The 21771-nt window shown below is 38.7% G+C and overlaps 2 protein-coding genes across 6 annotated transcripts in view; one reads left to right on the forward strand and one right to left on the reverse strand.

The window, feature by feature from the left end:
• Positions 1 to 21771, reverse strand: part of Akap9 (A-kinase anchoring protein 9) — a 187859-nt gene that overhangs the window by 38654 nt on the left and 127434 nt on the right. The gene's annotated exons all lie outside the window — the stretch shown is intronic.
• LOC122111838 (lanosterol 14-alpha demethylase-like) overlaps positions 1 to 21771 on the forward strand; it is a 29576-nt gene that overhangs the window by 6122 nt on the left and 1683 nt on the right. The window contains exons 3-9 of the mRNA XM_042684590.1: positions 2228 to 2404; positions 2931 to 3057; positions 4835 to 5009; positions 15855 to 15974; positions 16208 to 16403; positions 18666 to 18761; positions 20785 to 20953. Of these exons, the coding sequence (XP_042540524.1) occupies positions 2228 to 2404; positions 2931 to 3057; positions 4835 to 5009; positions 15855 to 15974; positions 16208 to 16403; positions 18666 to 18761; positions 20785 to 20953 (1060 nt within the window). The remainder of the gene's footprint in view (positions 1 to 2227; positions 2405 to 2930; positions 3058 to 4834; positions 5010 to 15854; positions 15975 to 16207; positions 16404 to 18665; positions 18762 to 20784; positions 20954 to 21771) is intronic.

Genomic DNA, 21771 nt, shown 5'->3' on the forward strand with positions numbered 1-21771 from the left:
TCTCTTTGGTCTCTGTTTTACTCCCTTCATCAGTAAGCTCCGTGTCACTAACCCAAAGGTCTTGGTCTCTTTTGTAACTCAATTATTGGCAGATATTTGCCATTTAATATTGGGGTGCTCTAACTTTTTGTCCTATGCCTGTATTTTCTTAGTAATCTTTTTTCTTACAGCTTCAGTTACTGGCTAATATGTAAGTGTCACCCAAATTCATGTCTGTGGCTCAGATCTTTTTCTGAGCTATAAACCTGGATATCCAATTTCCATATGATTCTCTTAGTTGTTTGAAAGGCTTCTGAAAGCTAATATTTCTAATTAACCACTGTTTTTTCTTCCTCTCTCCAGTTATGATCATCTTATCCTAGTCTCCTCCTTGTTGTTTTCCAAGTTTTGAGGCATACTAGAAGCATAAACTTGCTTTTTGAAGCTGGACACTAGTGACTCACACCTGTAATTCTTGCTACTTAGGCTAAATCTGAGGATCACTGCTGGAAACCTCCTTCCCTCTCGCCCCTCCCCAGGAAAGCCTGTGAGACTTTTTGTATTTATTTATTTATTTTTTGGGTCCAGTTGTGGGGCCTGAACTCTGGGCCTGGGCACTGTCCTTCAGCTCTTCAGCTCAAGGCTAGTGCTCTCCCACTTGAGCCACAGCACCATTTCCGGCTTTTTTCTTTTTGCTTATATGGTGCTGAGGAATCAAACCGAAGGTCTCATGCATGCAAGGCAAGTGCTCTACCACTGAGCCACCTTCCCAGCCCGCCTGTGAGACTTTTTTTTATCTCCAATTAATCACCAAAAGGTCAGAAGCAGAGGTCTAGTTCCAGTGGTAGTACTAACCTTGAGCACAAAAGCTCAGGGTCAGCACTCAGGCCTTGAATTGTAAGCCCAGGACTGACACCAAGAAAGAAAAAAGAAAACATTCCTTCTTGATACTTCTAACTCTTATCCATTGCCAGTTCTGCAGATTCCATCTCCAAAATAACAATTTTCTCTCTGCTTATATCTCCCTGTGCCACTATTACCTCATGTCACGTGTTTATTAAATTTTGCAGTAGGTTCTGATTCATATGGTGCCATTGCTTTTGTTCCTATCACATATTTTGCATAGATTAATATGTATATTCACCCACATTCATAAATGTGTCCTCACCATATAATTGAAAATATATCCAGTTTTCCTTGGCTTGCAAAGAAAAACCTTAATATGGCTTATCAGGCTCTATATGTCTATGCTCTGCCTGACTCTTGGCTCCCATCTCCTCTTATTTTTCCCCCTTTCACCTTTAGGCCTTTGTGCACACTCAACTACTACTACACTTGCCATTCATTCTCAGTCCTGGTGTCTTTTTACCTTCTCTGGTCTGGGTTTCTTTTCTTTGTGTAATACGTGTTTGCATTTGGAATTCTACTTTTGTTAATGTGATTATTTGTCTTATCTTTTCTAATAGACAAAAGCTTCATGAATCAGGGACAATCCTTTTTTTATTCACGGTTATATCCCACAACCTAGTCTTTAATAATAACTATAAACATGCAAGCTGAAGCATTTGATACCTAACAAAATTGACAGTAATAGCAAAAATGAAATCAGTGTTGATGAGGTAGCAAGCAAAACATTGATAATTAAATAGTGTTCTGGTACCCTCCTATACCAAATACTAGAAAAAAGGCCAGAACATTTGGTTGCTCCTCTACATTCATTCTGTTATTTATGGTGGTAATAGGGTTTAACCTCAGGCTTCATTCTTGCTGGGCATGAGTGCTCTATTACCTGAGCCATGCTTCCTCTTCCCCCAGTACATTTATTTTACACAAGGAAAAAAGAAGTATATTCTCAGAGTTCTCAGAAGTGTTCATTACAGAATTTTATAGTAAAGAAAAAAACCCCAACATCTCTGTGACACATTATCAACATGTCCAATTTTAACTGAGAAATTAACTAAATTAATATTGTCCTATCTAATGGTAGAAAATATGATGTTTAAGTGATAGAACAGGGCAAATGAGAAAAGGAAGAATTAAATGTATTTATACAGTCTTTACAACTGGATGCACATAATTACAAATTTAAACAAAGGTTGAGGGTATTGAAAGATGAAGGGAATTTTTTAAAGATTCAAATGCCATAAATGTTTCTCAATGAAATATTATTTTGTAATTTAAGAACATGAAGTACCTTTGTGTTGCCTTTTTGTGTGTGTGCTAACCTCACTATGGATTATTTCTTTAGTATGGACCTGTATTTAGTTTTACCATGGTGGGCAAGACATTTACTTACCTTCTGGGGAGTGATGCTGCTGCACTGCTTTTTAATAGTAAAAATGAAGACCTGAATGCAGAAGATGTCTACAGTCGACTCACAACACCTGTGTTTGGAAAGGGAATTGTATATGATGTGCCTAATGCGGTAGGTGGTACTTTTATGGCTCTGTACTAAACTAAATATAGCTAGATGTGTGTTATTATACATTTATAATGTATAAATAATTTATCTCTTGGATCAAATGATCTGAAAAACTAGAAGGCATTAAATAAGTGAAAACTGAAGGAAGATAAAAATAATGTCAAAGTATGGTGGACGCTTGGGACATTGCATCGGCATTTGTACTGGGTTAGGAGACTGGAAAGTAACCTCCATAGCAAAATGGTCCCTGGAGTTAGGAGTGCAAAAAAGGAACCAAAGCGAAGCAGGAGTTGGGGCTAGTTTATCACTTGCCTAGGACCTTGATAGCTGTAGGCTACTTCATATAAATACAAAGATGCTTGAAGTGTCTCATATCTAAAAAGTGCTCTTATTTTTATTTTCTACTTTTTAGAATGTGGTTTTCTCTAAGTACTGTATAGTTAGAACAACCCACGGGATTTTATGATAAAACAAAAAGTTACTTTAATGTATACCCTTGAAATTTTCTGTCTTTTTTTTTTTTTTGAAGATTTTCCAAGAACAGAAGAAAATGTTAGTACGTGGTCTTAACTTAGACTACTTTAAGCAGTGTGTTTCAATAATTGAAAAAGAAACAAAGGAGTATTTCCAAAGTTGGGGAGAAAGTGGAGAAAAAGGTAAGCAAAATGTTTTATACTTGTCCTGTTCTTTTCTGTGAACAGGGATCTAGAATGTGTGTGTGTGTGTGTGTGTGTGTGTGTGTGTGTGTGTGTGTGTGTGTGTACAAAACAAAGCAGAATGTATCAAGCTACTGTGGATTTAATGAGAAGGACATGTTTGACTACCATGGAGTTGTAAACAGAAATACAGTCTTTACATTAGACTGTAACTATTGCCTTTGAAGCAATAGCCTTATTTATAGTAGAAAACATCAGTTCACTACATTCAGGGCTTAGGTTTCAGCTTCTGTAAAGAGTCTAGAACCTTGTTCTTATCATTAATGCACCTAAAGGTGATAGGTATATTTTCTAACTATGAAAGAAGCTGATGTGAACATTAGAACATTTCTTTATTCTATTACCTCTCTCTCTCTCTCTCTCTTCATTTAAACACACATCGTATGTACATATATACACATACATGTACAAATATACATACACAGTCTCATTTTATATCCTAAGCTGGACTTGAACTTGTATTCCCTCTAATTCATCCTTCTGATGCTGGAACTATAAGCATGTGCTACCCCTTTGGTTAGAATTCCAATTTAATAAATGCATGTTTGATAGATACTTTTAGCATCAAGATGGCCAGAACATTTGCTGAACTTACGTAGTTACATAGTTACATAGAAGGTCACTGATGAATGTGGAATTAAAGGACAAGGAATTAACTGGATAATTTTCATGGCTTTTAAGTTAACAAAGTGGCTTTTGCCTGACACATCTGTCTCTAATGCTGGGATATAGCAATTGGCAATTAGAGTTGCCTGTCCTCTATGGCTAACACTTCAATATTTTTCCTTATCTTCTTGATTTGACCTAGGTAAAAAAAAAAAAGTCAGTCTGTGGCCTTGTATTGGGAAAGCACCCAGTTAGTGTCCTCATTCTATTTATTTCATTTACTGGGATTTAAATTTAGAACCTTGTACTTGCTAGGCAGGTACTTTACCCCTTCAGCCATGTTCTAGCTCCTTTTCCTTTCAGTTATTTTTTTGGATAGGTCTTACATTTTTTCCCCATGTTGACCACCATCTTCCTGTCTATGACTCCTGCATAGTTGAAATTACATATGACTACCATTGTGCCCAGCTTATTGGTTAAGGTGGAGGTCTTGCCATGTTTTCTCTTTTTTAAACCAGGGTTAGCCTAAAACCTTGATTCCCCCCTCCCCCTCCTTAGTTACCAAGTAGCTGGGATTACAAGTATGCATCACCATACCTGGCATGTCCTCAGAGGCTTTAAACAACCTTATTGATGGTTTTTACTGTGAATTGAAAATCACATAGCCATAGTTATCCTTATTTTCACGGTGTAGAAGAGCTCATGAGTGAATTTAGAGATGCCTTTGTGACATTTATTTTGGCTGAAAAAAGTGCATTGTACATCTGATAATTTTGCTTATTGGCTTTATGTTCTTATATTGTGGCATTGGGGCTGAATTCTGGGCCTCGGATCACCACACTGCTATTTGAACTGTACCTATAGCTCCCTCCTCTCCGCTTTTTGTTCTCCCTTGCCTTTTTAGCTGGAGCCTTCCTGGCCTCTCAAACTCACAAACCTTCTCCCTCTATCCTCTGAGTAGCTAGGATTACAAGCATGAACCACCAAGCCTGGCTGTGCTTGTCTTTTTTTTTTTTAATTGTCATTTTTTTTCACAAATCCTTTATGTCTTTACAAAAATGTTTCCAAAGACTTTGGGTAGTAGTAATGATAATGATTCTTTTTCCCTTAGATGTATTTGAAGCTCTTTCTGAGCTTATAATTTTAACTGCTAGCCATTGTTTGCATGGAAAGGAAATCAGAAGTCAACTCAATGAGAAGGTGGTCCGGCTGTATGCTGATCTGTATGGAGGTTTTAGCAATGCAGCCTGGCTCCTGCCAGGATGGCTGCCTCTGCCGAGTTTCAGGTATGGATAAAGAAAATGTTGCACTTGGTTATTTAACTTGTGTAACTCTGTGATATTGGTGTGTTAGGAGAGTCCCTATTGTTTTATAAGAAATTAAGACAGGTTTCTTTAATGAGCTCATTGAAGCTGTTTCAGCTGATTGAAAAAGGGAATTTGTTGTCTGTCTTAAGGTTTTAACATTTACTTGTCACATATTCCTGTACTCAGGAAAGTCTGAACTAGACTTCTGTGATGCAGCACTCTTTAAAGCACTGTGTGAAAGTCTTCAATGGTTTTGTATATGCACATTGTGAAACTTCTTTCTTGGGAATATTTGTCCCTTCACTTAGTTTTCTGTTGGTCAGCTTGTCAACTATACTGTGATTTCCTCAGGGACAGTGACCTTATCACTGTGATGCAAAGCAATAGTACCCTTATTTGCTGTGCAGCTCTGAGTTCTGTTAATAGCCTTCCTCTAACTTTACTGAATCTTTTTTAGGTAAGAACTGGGGTGCTGGGGCTGGGAAGGTGGCTCAGTGGTAGAGCACTTGCCTTGCATGCATGAGGCCCTGAGTTCGATTCCTCAGCACCACATAAGCAGAAAAAAAAGCCGGGAATGGCGCTGAGGCTCAAGTGGTAGAGCGCTAGCCTTAAGCTGAAGAGCTGAGGGACAGTGCTCAGGCCCAGAGTTCAGGCCCCACGACCGGACCCATAAAAATCCCCAAAAAACCAAAAAACAAAAAAAAGAACTGGGGTGGAGTTAGTTGCTACTTTTTCTTTCTTCTTCTTCTTTTTTTTTTTTTTCTGTTGGTCATGGGGCTTGAACTCTGGACCTGGGCACTGTCCCTGAGCTCTTCAGCTCAAAACTAGTGCTCTACCATCTTGAGCTACAGCACCTCTTCTAGTTTTCTGGTTATTAATTGGAGATATGAGTCTCACAGTCTTTTCTGCCCAGGCTGTATTTGAACCTGGAGTCTCAGATCTCAGCTTCCTGAGTAGCTAGGATTAGAGTTTTGAGATACTAGTACCTGGCAAGTTTGCAGGTTTTTGAAAAAGAAATAATTATTTATTGAGATTAAGTGATTACATAAATTTCACAGATTTCACACTATTGTGGGAGAGTGATACTTAAAGTCACATATACATTTTAACCTTCACTAGGCAAATTGTCATTATTATGGTCTATACAGTTTGTGAATTCTATAAGCTTAGACAATACAACCATTTCTTCCACATCAGGTGATATGGACATTTCTTTCCTTTTGCTTAGTGTAAACTGTTCCCTCTTTCCCTCTCATTCCATTCCTCCCATCTCTGCCCTTGAGTTGCTTAGTTCATTTTCATCAATGTCCAGTGCAGCTGATGCGCCCTTGTGTTGTATTTTCCCCCACTTCCCTCTGATTCTGTGCCGTCCTTCTAGCTTTCCTCAGATGTGCACATCTATATACCATATATGAGGTCAAGAACATGGAGTCATTTAGAAATTATATGACAAATTAAGCAGGTGTCCTTTGTTTCTTGTGTCTTGCTTACTTTGTCATAGCTCCTTGCATTTTGGATTTAACATCCACATATCAGGGAGACCATGTGCTGTTTGTCTCTCTGATCTTGGCTTACCTCACACAAAATGATTTGTTCTAGTTCCATCCATTTCCCTGAAAATGCCATCACTTTTTCCTATCTAATGGCTGCATAATATTCCATTGTACATAGGTACCACAATTTTTGGGTCCATTCTTTTGTAGTGGGGCATCTGGGTCTCCATATCTTGGCAGTTGTGAACTGCAATGAACATGGAGGTGCATGTGCCCTCAGATGGTGACTCCTGTTGCTCAGGGTAGATGCCTAGGAGTGGTATGACTGGTCATAGGGGACGTCTAAATTTAGCTTTCTGAGGAACCTCCAGACTGCTTTCCAAAGTGGTTGTATTAAGTGTACATTCCCACCAGCAGTGTAATAGGGTTCCTCTTTCTCCACATCCCTGCCAACATTTGTTGTTGGCTGACTTAGGATTTGGGCCATTCTGACTGGGGTAAGGTGGTATCTCAGGATTGTTTTTATTTGAATTTGCTTTATGGCCAGGGATGATGTACATTTCCTCATGTGTGTCTTTGCCATTTTTATCTCTTCTTCTAGAAGTCTCTCTTTAGCTCCCTTGCCCATTTAATGATTGGTTTGCTACATTTGGGAGGGATTACAAGTGTCGTGAGTTTCCTGTATATAATGGATATTAGACTTTTGTCTGATATGTTGCTGGTAAATAATTTTTCCTAATTGGTTGGTTGTCTATGTTTTTAGATGTGCAGAAATTTTTTATTTTAAGACAGTCCCATTTGTTGAGTCTCTCTCCAATTTGTTATGACCCTGGGGCTCTGTTCAGGAAGTTCCTGCCTGTGCCTATAAGTTCAAGTGTCTCTCCTACTCTGTCCTGAAGCAGTTTCAGAGTTTCAGGTTTGATGTGAAGGTCTTTAATCCTCTATCATCTCTTGGAGGTAGCCTTTGCCTTCCATTTCTTTTTCGCTTTCACTGGCGTGCTTGGCTGGGTGGCTGCTGGCCTTTGGGGATGATTTGATGTCTTCCCTGCTGATGAGTCTTGTAATTTTTCTCTGGGATTTTTGCCTGAGGACTCAGTGATTATCAGAGTCAAATCCTGCGTTGGTTCCTGGGTCAACAGCAGCCATCCAGAACACACATGTGGGGTTCCTTCTGCCCCTGGCTGCTGGAGTCTGCTCACGGCTCCCGATTTCAGCCAGGAACCCTCAGTTTAACTTGTTAGAGCACCCACCCCGCACACACAGGCGGGCTCCTTCTGCGGTTCCTAGGACCGGCTGTGACCTGGCAGGCTGGGTGTATTCCCCACGTTGCTGGGGGCGATTTCACAATTCCCTGCCTCAGTGGGACCAGAAGCCCAGGTGGGGGACAGAGGGGTCTAGGTCTAGCTCTGGGCGTTACCACCAGCGCTGGTCTCCCGTGGCAGGGTGGGGGTGTCCCCCATGGGTACTTACTTATCCTGGAACTGGTTAAGGGCCGTCCAGTGGTGGTGTGGCAGATCACTGTATCTGTGTACTGTAGATCACTGGTTGCCACTGGGCTCCACTGCGATGATTGTGGGCTGAGCAGTGTGGGGCTCTGGGCCTAGGTTTCACAGTCTCTGTCTGCTTACTCGGTCAGGTCCAGAGCCATGGAGGTTTTCTCGGCTGGAGTTCTATGGACCACGATGGCTCTGAGGTCCTAGGCAGCCGGGGGTGGGGGTGGGGGAGGGCGGAAATGGGGGCTGGCTTGGAGCCGGGCTCCTGTGAGGGGCGGGGGAAGGGTCTTCATGTTTTTCATCTTTGTGCAGGTTCTGAAGTTTTTTTCTTCTTTTGTTTTCGTTCGTGTATTTCTGTGGTTTGTCTTTTTGCTGTTGTTGATCTCTTGGGGGAACTGAGAGGTGGAACTCAAACTCTCTATTTGGCTGGAGAAAGCTTGGTGTTTCCCTACTGTTTCATTTCCACCTTGCTTCCTGCATCTCCTTAAAAAAAATTGTTGTGAAAATATTGTACAGAGGGGTTACAATTACATGGGCAGGATAATGAGTACATTTCTTATCAAGCATTGTAGCCTCCTCCTTTGTTTCCCTTTCCCATCCCTTCCCATTCTCCCTTCCCCCTCCAAAAAAAATTGTAAAGTTCGTTTTCAACATAACGACTTGTACATCTCATTGTTGCAATGGGTCCACCTGTATCCCTCTTTAAACGGTTTGTTTTTGCCCTTCCCCTCTCCAAATTATGCCAACATCAAATACAATGAAAGCAGGGGTTATACTGTGGGGGAGGGACATACAAAGCAACAAAGAAATTATCTTATAAATATATTAGAAACAATTGCAAGAAAGAAAAAACATTTGAATACTTATCATGGGGTTCATTTCACCAAACGTCAACTTATCTGACCTTTTCTGCTTGTCTCAGTAGCAAAAACAATCCTTAACAGAAAGAACAGCGCTGGAGGAATATCAATACCAAATTTCAAACTCTACTACAAAGCCATAGTAATCAAAACAGCTTGGTACTGACACAAGAACAGACCTCGGGACCAATGGAATAGAATCGAAAACCCAGAAATGAACCTACAGACCTATAGCCATCTAATCTTCGATAAGGGAGCTAAAAAAATAGAATGGAAGAAAGCCTCTTCAGTAAATGGTGCTGGCAAACTTGGTTAATCACTTGTAGAAAATAAAAGCTAGATCCTTATATATCACCCTGCACCAGAATCAACTCCAAATGGATCAAAGACCTGGAGTCAAAGCAGACACCCTGAAAATACTAAGGGATGGAATAGGAGAAACCCTAGGTCTCCTTGGCACAGGCCAAAATTTTCTTAATAGAGACCTAGAAACACAACAAATTGAAGAAAGGTTAGACAAGTGGGATTGCGTCAAATTTTTTTTAAAGAAAAATCTCTATCTTATGTGAGAACACCCAGCAGAGAGTTTGGTCCATTGTCAGTTTTCCATAAATGTGCACCCCCACCCTGTTTCCAACTCCCAGTCTTTTGGGTTAAGTTGCACTTCTTAGCTTGATATGATAGCCTAGTCTTGTTCCATTTACTTGGACAAAAATTTTACTTATTCTTAGTGGTTTTTGGGGCGAAATATGGAACCCAATGCCTTGTGTATACTAAGGATGCTCTTCCACAGCTGTACATCTAGCCTCCATTTACTTTCTTAAATAAGCCATGAGTTTTTCTGGCTCTGTTCTGTTTCCAGGGTTAACCCTGAGTGCTTCCTTCCTGTGCATATTCTCTATTAATCTCAATAGCACTCATGCAAGGGAAACAGGGCAGGAGTTCCTATTAGAAAGCTTGACTTAAGAGGGAGCCTAGGAGTCAGATTGCCTGGATTTAAATTCCAGCTCCAGTGCTCAAGAGCTACCAGTGAGTTTAGGATGACTATCTGTCTCAAATTACTTGCTGCATAGTGAGCATGTTAAAGATAACCTTCTGATAGTAAAGCTTATTTTACAAATCTACTACTACTGTAGTAGTAAATCTACTATAAAAACTATGTTGTTTTAGAAACTGAAAAGTCTAATCAGATCCTCTAGAAGAACCATTCTAGAACTATTCTGCCCCAAGAACTGACTTGATTAAAATTAGTATTTCATGATGAAAATCATGTGCAGGTTTCTCTTGAACTGGAAAATGCTTCTAAAGGAATTACACACTTGTTTCAGACCTAAGGTAGAAGATAGGCAACACATTAACACTCTTGATAGAGAGATGGATAGATGTAACACTGCATATTGCCCTCAGTGACTGTAGTAATTCTTAACAGTATATTTTATGACTTCTTTTTCCACTTTGGTTCTGAGTTTTATCAATTATTTTAGAAGCATTAAGATTAAAGTAGTCAAAATGAAATTAATCCTAGGAAGTATTACTTCTTTAGTTAATTCCTATGTAATTTTTTTTGTGGGGCTATTACAAAAGGAATTGCTTCCCTGATTTCAGTTGCAATCTTCTGGTTATTGGCATACAGAAAAGCCATTGGTTTTTGAGGGTTAATTTTATACCCTGTTACTTTGCCAAAGTTTTGAAGTAGCTCGAGTAACTTGGGACTGGAGCCCATGGGGTTCTTTAAATACAAGATCATGACATCTGCAAAGAAGGTGAGTTTTACTTCTTCTTTCCCCTTTTGGATCCCCTTTATGTTTGCATCTTGTCTTATTGCTCTAGTTAGGCATTCTAATACTAAATTCAAGAGGAGTGGAGAGAGCAGAAATCCATGTTTTGTTCCTAAATTTAGAGGAAATGGATTTAGCTTTTTGCCATTAAGTATAATGCTGGCTGTAGGTTTGTCACACACAGCTTTTTTTATATTGAGGAATGTTCCATGGATTCCTAGTTTTTCCAGAGCTTTCATCTTAAAAGGGTGTTGGATATTGTCAAATGCTTTTACTGCATCTATTGAGATAATCATGTGGTTCTCACCCTTGCTCTTGATGCGATGAATTATATTAATTGATTTGCATATATTGAACCAGCTTTGCATCCCTGAAATAAATCCTGTTTGATCATAGCGTATGATTTTTTGTATGAATTGTTGAAGTCGATTGGCCAAAATTTTGTTGAGAATTTTGCATCGATGTTCGTCAAAGAAATGGTTCTCTAGTTGCCTTTCTTTGATGAGTCCCTGCCTGGTTTTTGGATGAGGGTTATGATGGCTTCATAGACAGAGTTTGGTAGTGAACTTTCACTTTCAATTTCATTGAAAAGTTGGAGGAATATTGATGTGAGTTCTGCTTTGAAAGCCCTGTAGAATTCAGCTGTAAATGCATCTGGTCCTGAGCTCTTCTTGGGTGGAAGGTCTCTTATTGCAGTTTCTATATTGATGCTTGGTATGGATCTGTTAAGTTGGTTTAAATCATCTTGGTTTAATTTGAACGTGCCAATATTTGCTAGAAATTCATCCATTTCTTCCAGATTATCAAACTTAGTAACATAAAGGTTTGGGACGTATTCCCTTATAATGTTCTGAATCTAGTGATGTTTCCATTCTCAACTCTGATTTTGTTTATTTGGGTGTGTTACCTTCTTTTTCTGATAAGATTTGGTAGGGGTCTGTCAATTTTGTTATTTTTTGAAGAACTAACTGTTTTGTTGATTCTTTCTATGGTTTTTTGGACTCTATTTAATTCTGATTTAATTTTAATTATTTGTGTCCATCTATTGGATTGTATTTAGCTAGTTGCTCTTTTCAAGGAGCTTCAGGTGCCTCATTAAATTGTTGGTTTCAGATCTCTCCAATTTGTGGAAGTAGGAACTCAGAGTTATAAACTTACCTCTGAGTACTGCCTTTGCTGTGTCCCAGAAGAGCTTGTAATTCGTGTGTTCAGTTTTGTTAAGTATCATGAGCATTTGAATTTCCTTTCTAATCTCTTCCATGACCCACTGGTGATTCAACAATGTGTTTTTCAGCCTCTATGTGTTACAGGATTTTCTTTGGTGGCTTTTGGTGTTGAGTTCTAATTTTATTCCCTTTTGGTCTGACAGAATGCAGGGCATAATTTCAGTGTTTCTGAATTTGAACACATTTGCTTTGTGAGCTAAAATGTGGTTTGTTTTGGAGAATGATACATGTGCTATTGAGAAAGAATGTGTATTCTGATGCTGCTGGGTAAAATATTCTGTAGATGTCTGTTAAGTCTAGTTGGTCTATGCAGTTGTTTAGCTCCAAGGTTTCTCTCTTGAGTTTTTGCCAGGTTGATCTATCCAGCAGGGATAGTGGTGTGTTAAAGTCCCCAACAATTAATGTCTTTGGATCTATGTGTGACTTTAGGGAAAGTAGTGTTTCTTGGATAAATTTGGGTGCTCCATTATTTGGTGAATATTTAGAATTTTAATATTCTCCTAACAGAGAGATCCCTTAATTAGTATGTACTGACCTTCTTTATCTCTTCTTGCTAATTTTAATTTGAAGTTTATCTGATATTAATATTGCAACTCCTGCCAGTTTTGGGAGGCCTTTTGCTTGGTAGATTTTATTCTAGCTTTTCACTTTCAGAATATGTTTGTTTTTGTGGGCAAGATGTACCTCTTGAAGGCAGCAGATAGAAGGATCTTGCTTTTTGTTCCGACTAGACAATCTGTCACTTAATTGGAGAGTTAAGTCCATTAATATTGAGAGTTAGGACTGAGAGGTTTTTGGTAGTTCCTGCCATGTTATCCACATTTTTGGAGGGTTGTGCCAACTGGGTTCTTTCTATGATTCTTGGATTCTCTGTTTGGGGGCTGTTTCTTGGCCTTTACTGAGCTCTTGTTGGTTTTCTATGTGTAGGACATTTTTAAGTATCTTTTGTATGGCTGGTTTTGTGGAGATATATTGCTTCAATTTTTCTTTGCTCTGGAAGGTTTTTATTTGTCCTTCTGCTATGGAGAGTTTAGCTGGGTACACTATTCTTGTTTGATAGTTGTTTGTCTTTAGGATGTGGCATACATCATTCCAGGCTCTTCTTGCTTTCATGGACTCTGCTGAGAAATTTATAGTTAGTCTGATTGGTTTCCCTTTATAGGTGATTGATCTTTTCTCCCTGACAGGTTTAAGGATCCTTTCCTTGGTCTGAATTGATCTTGTGCTGATTACAATGTGACAGTGGGATGTCCTGTTCTGGTCTTGTCTGTTTGGGGTTCTAAAAGTGTCTTGTATCTGAATGGGCCTATCTTTTTGCATGTTTGGGAAGTTCTCTGCTAGGATCCTGTTAAATACATTTCCTAAACCTTTAACTTCTGTCTCTAGGGTCTCCTCTACATCCATTAACCTTAAATTAGGCCTTCTGATGGTGCCTTCTAAAAGTTGAATAGATCTATCATAGTTCTTGAATTTGTCTTGAATACTTGTCTATTCTTTCTCTATAATGTTTAGCCTATCTTCAATCCCAGATGTTCAATCTTCTGCATGTTCTACTGTCAAGACTTTCTACTTTGTTTTTTATTTCCTTTCCTTTTAATTGGTCAGATTCTTTGTTGGAACTTTGTTTTAGATTTTGTATGGACTTCTCTACTTCCTTAATTTGGTTTTCAGTGTTTATTCTCAAATCCCTTAGTTGTTTAGTTATAGTTTCATTGGATTCCCTTTCCTTCTGTTGGGCTTCATTCAGCATTCCCGTTGTGGCCTCCCTGGATTCTTCCAGCTTTCTGTTTGTGGATTCTATAAATGCCTCTATTAATCTTTGTTTATTCTCATCCTGTTCATGCAATTTCTCTATTAATCTTTTATTAGCCTCCTCATACTCACAAAATTCCTGTATTACTTTTTTGGTTAGCCTCATCACCCTCACCCTTTTCCTTATCAGGTTCGCATAGAGCCCTTTGCAGGCTTTTAGTCCTTTCATTCAACATGTTTACTAGTAGAGTTTGCAGGCCATTTTGGGAACTCTCCTCTAGATTATTCATTAACTGTTCTGTTGCCTGATTATCATGAGTGGGAGTTGAGATACTTGGACTTGCAATTTTTCTTGTGTTTTTCTGGCTTGTTCTGCCCATTTGGGTATGAAAACAAAACCAGTTCCATGCCAGAACACTATTTTAAGGCAAGCATCAACTAGAGCCCTGTAGTTGCACAGATTGTTTGACACAGTCAAAATGGGTACAGATATAGTCTAGTTCAACTGATACAATCCAGTTCAATAAAAAACAACTAGGAATCAGTGGACTAAGAAAATCAAAGGAGGAGTCAGCAGGCCAGAAATTAATAGGGAGAATTAATTAAATTAATTTGGCAGAATTGTGAGAAAATAAGATTAGAAGAATGTGGTGAGGGAAAAGGAGAGAGGGAATATAATAGACCTAAATTCAGAGAGAGGAAAAGGATAAAAGAAAAGGAGAGAGATAAAGAAAAAGGAAAAAGGAATAATAAAAAATTTAAAAATGAAACACTTAAAAATTATATAAGTATAATGAAATAATACTACAATTAAAGGATTTAAGGCTCAGAGTTTGTTAATTAAATACTTAATATCTGAATTAGGTATGCACACAATGAAGGATAAAGTCTAATAATTGAACAGCAATTAAGCAACACAAAAAAACCCAAAAAGGACCAAAAGTGAAAAGAATATAAAGAGGATTAAAAAATAAGCTTTAAATAAAAATGGTGAAAAAAATAGAAAACAATTTTTAAATTTTTTTAAAAGAAAATTAGGTAGAAAAAGAGTTCTTCGATTTTTTGGGAGGTGGGGGGAGAGGATCTGTGTCTCCCCTGTATCTGTAACCAGACTCTTGGTTGAATCTCTGGCTTTCTTGTGGTGTTTGGTTTTTCCTCTGGCTTGCCTGGTTTCTTAAATCAGTTTGAGCAGGCAGAAAGAAGCTCTGCCTTCCCAGGGACTTTATGACCCACCTCCCAGGCTAGTTCAGAGGAGGTGAATTGCTTTGAGTATCACAAAAGAGGGAGATGGCTGTTTCCTCTAGCTTGGAGTTCCTGTGATGGGGCTACAGTTGTGGGTAGGGTTGAGGCCTGTCAGCAATCAGTAGCTTTTCCCTGAGGGGCTAGCTCCTGTGACACTCACACAGCCCAGCCTAAAGCCAATGAATGTCAGGATTTATGTGTACTGAGTTTCCAATTGTTTTTCCTTTACCCTTCTGCACCTGGGGCTGCTGCCTGTGCTGCAGAGGGATGGGGCAGCCCACGGCTGTTTACCCAGTGAAGAAAGTTACTCTGCCCTGGGCAGAACTTGCTCTGCTGAGAAGGGCAACTTTGGGGGCAGGGGTGGAGCTGAGCCCAGCAGGTCAGGTTCTTTTGACCTGTTGAAAGGCCCTATTGTCTTCTTCGAAGGCCTGAGTTACAAGCTAGCTGCTCTAACCTGGTCTTTGTCAGTATCAAAGATGGAGTTCTTCTCTGGTGGTGGGGGAGGGGCTACCTTCCCACTGCTGCTCTGTGAGAAAGCATGAGGATGTCTTGTGGGGTACTCATGTCTTTCCCTTTGTTTCTGGGTGGTCCACAGTCTGTGACTGTCTGTGGTCAGCAGGATGATTTCCACTCCTTCTCAGTTCTTGCTGGTGGTGAGTAGAATCCACTCTCACACCATCTCTGGTGCCTTTTTCCCCCCGGCTCTTCTCTGTTGATATGGCAGCTGCCATGGACACTGGTGAGTGCTCAAATCTGTCTCCTTAACCAAGCTGCCTGAATTTTTCCTCTCTGGCCAAACTCTCTGTACTATGATGGCACACTTAGTGTGACTCTCCAGTCTTGAACTTTTCACTGGAATACTAAAACTGGCTTCTACGAGAGAGCTTGCTTAGTCCCCAGCTTCTCCTTTGCCATCTTCTCTCTCCCCCTATTCGAAAATATTACTATTTTTTAAAAATAATTTTATTTTTGAATTACAGGCGCAGGGACACAGCTCATCGGAAGATCAAGAATATGTTCTACAAAGTAATCCAAAAACGCAGGCAGTCAGCAGAAAAAATTGATGACATTCTTCAAACTTTACTAGATTCTACATACAAGTAAGAGCAGATCAGATTGCATATCAAATTGAAGCAGGAAAGTGTCATTAAAGCATAATTAAATAGTATTTTTAGTTAAAAGGTAAGAGTAGAAGCTATGGTGCTTTTAATTGATGGAACCTAAATTAGTATTGAACCCTGTGATCAAGAATAATGAAATTGGTATGTAAATATGATCTTTGTCTAAGCGTGGAGGCATGGAATGTTGAGCGGCTGTGTGCTTCCTTCCCTAGAGATGGGCGGCCTTTGACAGATGACGAAGTAGCAGGCATGCTTATTGTGCTGCTCTTGGCTGGGCAGCATACATCCTCAACTACTAGTGCTTGGATGGGCTTCTTTTTGGCCAGAGACAAAACACTTCAAGAAAAGTGTTACTTAGAACAGAAAACTGTCTGCGGAGAGACTCTGCCTCCCTTAACTTATGACCAGGTTTGTTGGAGTTTTCTGTTTCATTGCTACCTTTTATATTGTCCCTTTTAAATAGACACTTTGAGATTTGTCTGTATATTTTAGCTTAAGTTAATAAGCTTCTATATTTTTAGAAAACTCAATAACTTTATCTATTCCAGTGTGATTGCTTTTTTCTATTCAACTTACTCTGTTTTACACAGATGCCTTGGGAGTTCTATGGTGGTACTTTGGCTTTCAAGTCTGGCTTCAGTAGGTTCAGGAAAGTATTGTGTATGTTGTGTGTCTTAGGAAAGGTAAAAGTCTCTGAATTAAAGTTTCTGGTCCAGGGGCTGGGAAGGTGGCTCAGTGGTAGAGCGCTTGCCTTGCATGCAAGAGGCCCTGGGTTCAATTCCTCAGCACCACATAACCAGAAAAAAAAAAGCCGGAAGTGGCATTGTGGCTCAAGTGGTAGAGCGCTAACCTTGAGCTGAAGAGCTGTGGGACAGCGCCCAGGCCCAGAGTTCAGGCCCACAACTGGACCCCAAAAAAATAAAAATAAAGTTTCTGGTTCAGATGTTGGTCAAATTGTTCAGGGAACATCCAGAGTAATAATGATAGTAATGGAGATTAAAAATCCAAAACATTGCATCTAGCTTGCTGGGCAGAAAAAAGAGGACTATGCAACCTGCTATTTTGTCTTTGAAGCAAATCTGGCTATATACTCTTCCCGGAGTTTTTTTTTCTTTTCTGGGTGTGTGTCTGTTTTAAGTCCTTTAACATGGTGTGTTTACATTAATTTTTAAATGGAAAATAATTGCTACATTCCTGGGCTATATGGCCATTTTATAGGTTCCTGCATCTTTTTTGCTAATATATTCTTTTGAGGATTTTCCACTGAAATTCATAAAGGTTACATATATAGAATGTAAAATTGATCTGGGGTGGACTTAGTGGTAGAGTATCTGCTTTGCAAGCTGGAGGTCTTGAGTTGAAATTGCAGTATTGCCATGAAAAATCTAAAATTAAACCAGAATGAGACAATTCTGGACATCAAAGTTTCTTGTTGGAAGGTGGGTTTTTTTTGTTTAGTTTTTTTTAGAACTGACTTTTCTGGATTAAGTATCTAAAGTACATATTTGTCTTATAAAGTTGTTTAACTCTTTTTTTAAATGTTAGTAGTCGCCTAATGATATTTAGAGATTTTTTTTTACTATGTCTTGAATAATTAAGTCTTTCAACTTTTCTGAGGGGCTTTTTATGTCGACATGTTATTAATACCATTTATATATCAATAATAGCAATTAAAATTCAGCCTTCATTTCTGTTTGTGTAGAGTTAGTAATAGGTGAGCCATCAGAGCCTTGTCAGATATTACTTGGGCATGTTGTTACTTTGTATATGCAAACACACTTCAAAATTACTGTTTAGATGTGTTTTTTTTGCGGGGGGGGGGGGGGGGTCCGGTCATGGGGCCTGAACTCTTCTGGGCCTGGGCGCTGTCCCTCAACTCTTCAACTCAAGGCTAGCGCTCTACTTGAGCCACTTGAGCCACAGCACCACTTCCGGCTTTTTTCTTTTTGCTTATTTGGTGCTGGGAATCGAACCCAGGGCCTCAGGCATGCAAGGCAAGTGCTCTACCACTGAGCCACCTTCCCAGCCCCTGTGTAGATGTGTTTAAAGTCTCTTATAGCCATCTGACTCCCTACTTTTCCTGTTAAACATTTTGTTTTATGTCTTGTTGGCTCTAAGTAATATCACAACCTCATCTGCCTGTAATATTAATATAATTTCTGTTGGTTGGGTTTGACAAGTTTTGGCTCCTTTAGAGTTGTTTGGTTGCTGTAGTTGAAATCTTGCTGTTTCCAAGACTACAATGGATCTGCAAGTTGTAGTTACATTACTACAAGATTTACTCTTCTAAGATTCTTTTTTTCTTTCATCCTAGCTAACTATTTAGATGTTGCAAAATATTTGGTTAATTTATCTGAGTTCTGAAGAAGTTGACATTGGCGATTTTTGCAAATGTTCTTATTCGTGGCTGCCACTCTTCTTGTCACATCTTGCCTGCCTTTCTTTCTCTCCCTCCCTCCCTCCCTTCCTTCCTCTCTCTCTCTCTCTCTCTCTCTTTCTTTCTTTCTATGGATAGAAATGTAACATGATGAGTTCAGCCATATTAAACCGGTTCCCCCTTCCCCTCTACCAGCCAATCATGTACTAAGAAGTTAAAATAATTTTTATACTGTTCATCTGTTAAATGTTTTTTTTAAAAAAAACAGCTCAGGAAGTTCTTTCTCTTTTTAGCTCAAGGACTTACATTTGCTTGATCGCTGCATAAAAGAAACATTCAGACTTAGACCTCCTGTAATGACTATAATGAGAATAGCCAAAACTGCTCAGGTGAGTGTCTTGGCTAGATTTCCCCTTCTATGTCCTTGCTTTTTAATCAAAGAAAGGAAATATAATAGCATCAAAACATTTTAAAATTAATTTTTATTAGGTTCCTTTATTTAGCTTCTTTTATTCAGGGTCTTCTATGGAGCTCAGATTGGCCTATGCTGGACTTGGAATTGTCCAACCGATACTTCTAAGTATTGGGATTATAGGTATCTACCACCACTATGGCCAAAGACACTTTTTTAAATTATGAAAGTTAAATTGTCAAGGACACAGAATGACCCACTGTGATACTCACAGACATTATATTGGAAATGAACTTTACAACGTCTGTGATGGGGGGAGGTGTGGAGGAAGTGTGGGAGAGAAGGATAGTAGGAGAAATACAAAGGAGGGGTAACACTGTTGGAGAAGTAATGTACTCATTATGTTACTCCAGAACTGTAACCCCCACACCGTACAGCATCTTTACAATAAAATAAAATTAAAACAGTTAAATTATCTTCACTTTGGAATAGTTTTTAATTTTTGTTAAGTAAGTTATAATTTTAACATTTTATTTAATTTTTAAAAAATTTTCTGAACTTTTTCAAAAGATAATTTTAAAGACATATTTTTACATAATTGCAGGTAGCATATGTACTAATCTTGAATGCTAATTCTGCTATTCATTCTCAGTTAACAATAGGGATTTTTTAGAAATACATTTTACTTGCTTTAACTAATAATGTTTTGTTGGGGAGAGGCTGGAGGGGGAGGGAAAGTGTGAGAAAAATGAGGGAGGGAGTAACAATGTTTGATAAGAAATATACTCATTACTTTATGTATGTAACTGTAACCCCTCTGTACATCACCTTGACAATAAAATTAAATTTAAAATAATGTTTTGCGTTGGAGAAGGAACTGCATGGCAATGTGCTTGTTCAGTTAGTATATATGAGGTGCTGGCTTTGATCACTAGCACTGGTTTATTTTCAAAAAAGCAAGCTGTTGTTATAAATAATTGTAACAGTATGAATCATACACATCAGATAATGGAAGGTTCCTTGAAATTCTACTTTACCTCATATGCATTATATGTATACTTCTAATTCCTTGGTGGCTCACTTGCAAATCATTTTGAGTTAAAATAAAATTTAGCTGACCTATTTATTTTTTATTTTTTTATTTATTGTAAAAATACTGTACTGAGGGGTTACAATTACATGGGCAAGATAATGAGTACATTTCTTATCAAGCATTGTAGCCTCCTCCTTTGTTTCCCCTTCCCATTCCTTCCCATCCTTTCCCCCCTCCAACCAATCCTCTCCCCCCTCCACCAAAGTTGTAAAGTTCGTTTTCCACATAACGACTTGTACATGTCATTGTTGCAATGGGTCCACCTGTATCTCTATTTAAACGATTTGTTTTTCCCCTTCCTCTCCACAAATTATACCGACATCAAATACAGTGAAAGCAGGGGTTATACTGTGGGGTAGGGACATACAAAGCAACAAAGAAATAATCTTATAAATATGTTAGAAACAATTGCATGAAAGAAAAAAAAACATTTGAATACATATCTCAGGGTTCATTTCCCTAACATCACCTTATCTGACCGTTTCTGCTTGACTCAGACATATACTAGATATTGCAAATAAGGGAAACCATGGAACCTATGTTTCTTTGGGCCTGGCTTACTTCACTTAATATAATTTTTTCCAAGTCTTTCCATTTCCTAACAAATGGGGCCATGTCATTCTTTCTGATGGAGGCATAGAATTCCATTGTGTATATATACCACATTTTCTTGATCCATTCATCTACTGAGGGGCATCTGGGTTGGTTCCATATCTTAGCTATGGTAAATAATGCTGCAATAAACATAGTTGTGCTGGTAGCTTTAGTGTGGTAGCTGACCTATTTATATAGCCACCTTCTATATCTGTATAAAGGTTAAGTGTATGAATGCTTTCTAACATAATGTGTGTTTTTTTAGTAGCATATTTCAGTATTCTCTAATAAAATGTGTTGCTTTCTTTTGTAGACCGTGGCAGGGTATACCATTCCCCCGGGACATCAGGTGTGTGTTTCTCCCACTGTCAATCAGAGACTGAAAGACTCGTGGATAAAGCGTCTGGACTTTAATCCTGATCGCTATTTACAAGATAACCCGGCGTCAGGAGAGAAGTTTGCCTATGTGCCCTTTGGAGCTGGTAAGATGATTACAATTTGGGTTTGGACTGTTTGTTCCTGTTTGTTCATAGGAGCATTCCATCGTAAATTAAAAAAAGTAACTCATGCCAGGTGCCGGTGGCTCATGCCTGTAATCCTAGCTACTCAGGAGGCTGAGATCTGAGGATCGCGGTTCAAAGCCAGCCCAGGCAGGAAAGTATGTGAAACTCTTATTTCGAATAAACCACCAGGAAATGGAAAGTGGCACTGTGGCTCAAGTGGTAGAGCGCTTGCCTTGAGCTGAAGAGCTGAGGGACAGCGTCCAGGCCCAGAGTTCAAGCCTCCCGACAAAAAAAACAAAAAACAAATAACAAAGAAACCCAAAATGTAACTCATTTATTCTTGGGGAATTGTTCTATAAATCCTTGTAATCCTTTTTAATCTCTTTTTATATTTTTAATACTTTAATACCTTTTAACTTAGTTCTAATTTTTATAGTGTACTTGTATTGTCCCTTATATTATTTAGGGACCCCTGTGAATTCTGTTAAATCAATTCTGACTTATGCAACTAACCCATCTTTCATCACCCTTATAATGACAATTAAAAATTAAAGAAACATTGGAGTTAGCACACCATTTAGGGAGCTATGTCAGGTTAAATATAACTTTATTAGCATTCAGAAAAGAGCAAAGGCTGCTTTTATAATTGAAGCCTTTCTGAAGTGTTAGTCAGTATTTTTGTCTTTCTGAATATTCTTATATGGTTTTTAAATCTGAGAAAGCTCTGTGTAGGTTTGCACACAGAAATAAGTGGAGTTTTAGTCAAGCATTTCTAGAAGGATCCCAAAATAATCAGA

Source organism: Dipodomys spectabilis, unplaced genomic scaffold, assembly GCF_019054845.1.
Source record: "Dipodomys spectabilis isolate Male_0828 unplaced genomic scaffold, ASM1905484v1 ptg000089l, whole genome shotgun sequence".
Taxonomy (NCBI): Eukaryota; Metazoa; Chordata; class Mammalia; order Rodentia; family Heteromyidae; genus Dipodomys; species Dipodomys spectabilis.